The sequence below is a fragment of the Austrofundulus limnaeus genome, unplaced genomic scaffold, assembly GCF_001266775.1.
Source record: "Austrofundulus limnaeus strain Quisiro unplaced genomic scaffold, Austrofundulus_limnaeus-1.0 Scaffold1256, whole genome shotgun sequence".
NCBI lineage: Eukaryota > Metazoa > Chordata > Actinopteri > Cyprinodontiformes > Rivulidae > Austrofundulus > Austrofundulus limnaeus.
Genome location: NW_013953658.1, coordinates 27,022 through 31,112, shown reverse-complemented (window position 1 = coordinate 31,112; position 4,091 = coordinate 27,022). Strand labels below are relative to the sequence as shown.

The following is a 4,091-nucleotide window of genomic DNA, read 5'->3' as shown; positions in this document are numbered from 1 at the left end:
TAACTAACTAACTAACTAAATAAATAAATAAATAAATAAATAAATAAATAAATAAATAAATAAAGTAAGGTCGGTTCTGTTCCTCTGCAGCAGCTTTAAACTGATCCAGTTAAACAGATTAAGGATTACTGAGCGCGGGACGCACGCAGGGCGCGTGCACAGCTAATTAGAATAATGACAACAGGCCCCGCCCCCTGCTCCAACCTGACTCCTCCCCCCTGTCAGTCCGCAGTGTCTCCCATCGTGTCCGGGGACTTCGGTCCCCCTCACCGGGACAGAGCTGCCATGTCCTCCCGGGTCTCGTTCAGCCAGCTGCGGCTGGAGGCGGAAGTGGACCGGTACCGAGCCGAGTGTCAGTGGGGAAAGGTGCTGGCCGTGGTGGAGCAGATGCACGCGGCGCGGATCCACGAGGACGGTGAGTGAGCGACACACCTGGACAGGTGAGGTCCCAGAACCTCCCGAGTCCTGAAGGCGGGTTCGAGTCCGGAACCATGCAGAGGGACCAGAAGTCCAGGTGAAGGTTCTTCTGTTAAAGTGACCGGAAGTTGTCAGAAGAATAGAAGAACTTTCATTTCTCACAGAGAGCTGAAAAGATGCACACAAAACACACAAACACACAAAACACAGAAAACACACAACAGGTTAAAACAGGTTCAGTCCATGAAAGCAACAAACGAACTGTTTAAACTTTAAAGCAAAACTTAGAAGAATGTAAAAGTTCTTATTATAAAGTGTTTATTTCATGAAGGAAGAAAAGATTTGTTGTTGTTGTTTCCTGTTGTTTCTTGTTGTTGCTGTTTCTTCTTCTTCTTCTTGTTTGTTATTTGTTTGTTGTTGTTGTTATTTCTTCTTCTTGTTGTTGTTGTTGTTTCTTGATGCTATTGTTATTTGTTGTTTGTTTGTTTCTTGATTCTGTTGTTATTTGTTGTTTGTTGTTGTTGTTGCTTCTGTTGTTGTAGTTGTGGTTGTTGTTGTTGTGTCGGTTGGTTGGTTGTTTTTGTTTCTTGTTGTTGTTGTAGTTGTTGATGCTGTTTGTTGTTGTTGTTTTTGTTGTTGTTCTTGTTGTTGGTATTTTTGTTGTTTCTTGTTGTTGTGTTCGTTGGTTGGTTGGTTGTTGTTGTTTCTTGTTGTTGTTGTTGTTGTGTTGGTTGGTTGGTTGGTTGTTGGTGTTTCTTGTTGTTGTTGTTTCTTCTTGTTAGTTAGTTGGTTGGTTGGTTGTTGATGTTGTTGTTTGTTGTTGTTTGTGTTTCTTGTTGTTGTTGTTTCTTGTTATTGTTGTTTCTTCTTCTTGTTGTTGTNCAACCACCAACCAACCATCAACCACCAACCAACCAACCACCAACCATCAACCACCAACCAACCATCAACCACCAACCAACCAACCAACCATCAACCAACCACCAACCAACCAACCATCAACCAACCATCAACCAACCACCAACCAACCATCAACCAACCAACCAACCAACCACTAACCAACCATCAACCAACCAACCAACCAACAACCAACCAACCAACCATCAACCAACCAACCATCAACCAACCAACCACCAACCAAACATCAACCAACCAACCAACCATCAACCAACCAACCAACCAACCAACCAACCAACCAAACATCAACCAACCAACTAACCAACCATCAACCAACCAGCCAACCAAACAAACATTAACCAACCAACCATCAACCAACCAACTAACCACCAACCAAACATCAACCAACCAACCAACCAACCAACCACCCAACCAACCATCAACCAACCAACCATCAACCAACCAGCCAACCAAACATCAACCAACCAACCAACCAACCAACCAGCTAAACAAACATCAACCAACCAACTAACCAACCAACAACCAACCAACCAACCAACCAACAACCAAACATCAACCAACCAACTAAACAACCAACAACCAAACATCAACCAACCAACAACCAAACATCAACCAACCAACCAAACAAACATCAACCAACCAACCAAACAAACAAACATCAACCAACCAAACAAACATCAACTAACCAACCAAACATCAACCAACCAACCAAACATCAACCAACCATCAACCAACAACCAACCAACCAACCATCAACCAACCAACAACCAAACATCAACCAACCAACCAACCAACCAGCCAACCAACCAACCAACCAACCATCAACCAACCAACCAACCAACCAGCCAACCAAACATCAACCAACCAACTAACCAACCATCAACCAACCAACCAACCAAACAAACATCAACCAACCAAACAACCAAACAAACATCAACCAACCAACCAAACAAACATCAACCAACCAACCAAACAAACATCAACCAACCAACCAAACAAACATCAACCAACCAACCAAACATCAACCAACCATCAACCAACCAACCAACCAACCATCAACCAACCAACCAACCAATCATCAACCAACCAACCAATCATCAACCAACCACACGTCAACCAAACTTGTGTTCCTGAACTCTCAGTTTTGGGAGAACCGACTCGTCGGCTGGTCTTTCTTTGTTTTTGAAATGCAGAGAGAAGCACAATTTTATGAAACAAAAAGAAAATCTTTAAAATGTTTTTAGTTTTTTGAAATTTGAGGAAATTATTTTCAGTCATTCTGAATGAAATTATCAGGTTTGTAAAAACACCGACAGCCAGAGACAGAGTATAAACTGTTTCCTGAAATATAGTTTAGCTCCACATCGCTCAGCTGTGGCACTTGCTGTCTTTGACTTGTCTTCACATCTTCTGGACGAGGACAGACGAGGACAGACGAGGACACGCTCTACTCCAGAGATTTGGCGAACTCTGCGTAGTCGATGTAGCCGTCGTTGTTTTTGTCGTCGTCCTTCAGAACGTCATCGATTAGCGCGATCAGRTCCTCCTCTTTCATTGGCTGGCTGCCTTCTCCTCTCTCCTGAAGTGAAAAAGACAAAGACCGGTTCAGTCTAACGTCCAACAGGAAGACGTGCAGCGCAGAGACTCTGTCCCACCTCTCGGTGGACGTGTGTGATGGCCGTGGCTAACTCCAGGCCGTCCAGCAGGTTGTTGCCATCGTAGTCGTGCATCTTGAAGTAATGCAGCTGAAGCTCCTGGGGGGACATGTCCCTCTCCGGTTTGTCTATGACCCCCTCCAGGTGCTCCATGATGTGGCTGAGGACACACAGAACCAGAGTTTAACTGGACAGAACCGAGACACTGAGGTCCATCTGTCATCACTCACTCTTTGTCCTGCACCATGTCTCTGTCCAGCCGACCCTGAGGAGAAATACGAGACGCTCCTCCGATGACCGGAGGAGGCTGCTGCTGGTGAGGAGACACCTGAGAGTCCACAGCCAGCAGGAGGACAGAGAGAACCCCCCAGAGCATGACACACCTGCAGGGTCTCATTCTGGGTCTGAGGGGACACACAGAGTCTTCACTGAGTCTGTCTGAGGGGACACACTGACAAACTGAGGGGACAAACTGAGGAGACAAACTGAGGAGACAAACTGAGGGGACACACTGAGGAGACACACTGAGGGGACACACAGAGTCTTCACTGAGTCTGTCTGAGGGGACACACTGACAAACTGAGGGGACACACTGAGGAGACACACTGAGGGGACAAACTGAGGAGACACACTGAGGAGACACACTGAGGGGACACACTGAGGAGACACACTGAGGAGACAAACTGAGGAGACAAACTGAGGAGACAAACTGAGGAGACACACTGAGGGGACACGCTGAGGAGACACACTGAGGGGACAAACTGAGGAGACAAACTGAGGAGACAAACTGAGGAGACACACTGAGGAGACAAACTGAGGAGACACACTGAGGAGACAAACTGAGGAGACAAACTGAGGAGACAAACTGAGGAGACACACTGAGGGGACACACTGAGGAGACACACTGAGGAGACACACTGAGGAGACAAACTGAGGAGACAAACTGAGGAGACACACTGAGGGGACACACTGAGGAGACACACTGAGGAGACAAACTGACAAACTGAGGAGACACACTGAGGAGACAAACTGAGGAGACACACTGAGGAGACAAACTGAGGAGACAAACTGAGGAGACACACTGAGGGGACACACTGAGGA

The 4,091-nt window shown here is 46.2% G+C and overlaps 2 protein-coding genes across 2 annotated transcripts in view; one reads left to right on the top strand and one right to left on the bottom strand.

Moving 5' to 3' along the window:
- Window positions 1–225: 225 nt before the first annotated feature.
- LOC106534727 (tetratricopeptide repeat protein 7A) overlaps window positions 226–4,091 on the top strand; it is a gene marked incomplete at both ends in the record, with an annotated part of 30,461 nt that continues 26,595 nt past the window's right edge. The window contains 1 exon segment of the mRNA XM_014031459.1: window positions 226–415. Within this exon segment, the coding sequence (XP_013886913.1) occupies window positions 226–415 (190 nt within the window).
- mcfd2 (multiple coagulation factor deficiency 2, ER cargo receptor complex subunit) lies at window positions 2,558–3,394 on the bottom strand (the record flags this gene model as incomplete). The annotated part of the gene is given in 3 exon segments (XM_014031460.1): window positions 2,558–2,914; window positions 2,991–3,150; window positions 3,221–3,394. Coding segments are annotated over 3 exon segments (459 nt in total). The 3' UTR covers window positions 2,558–2,782.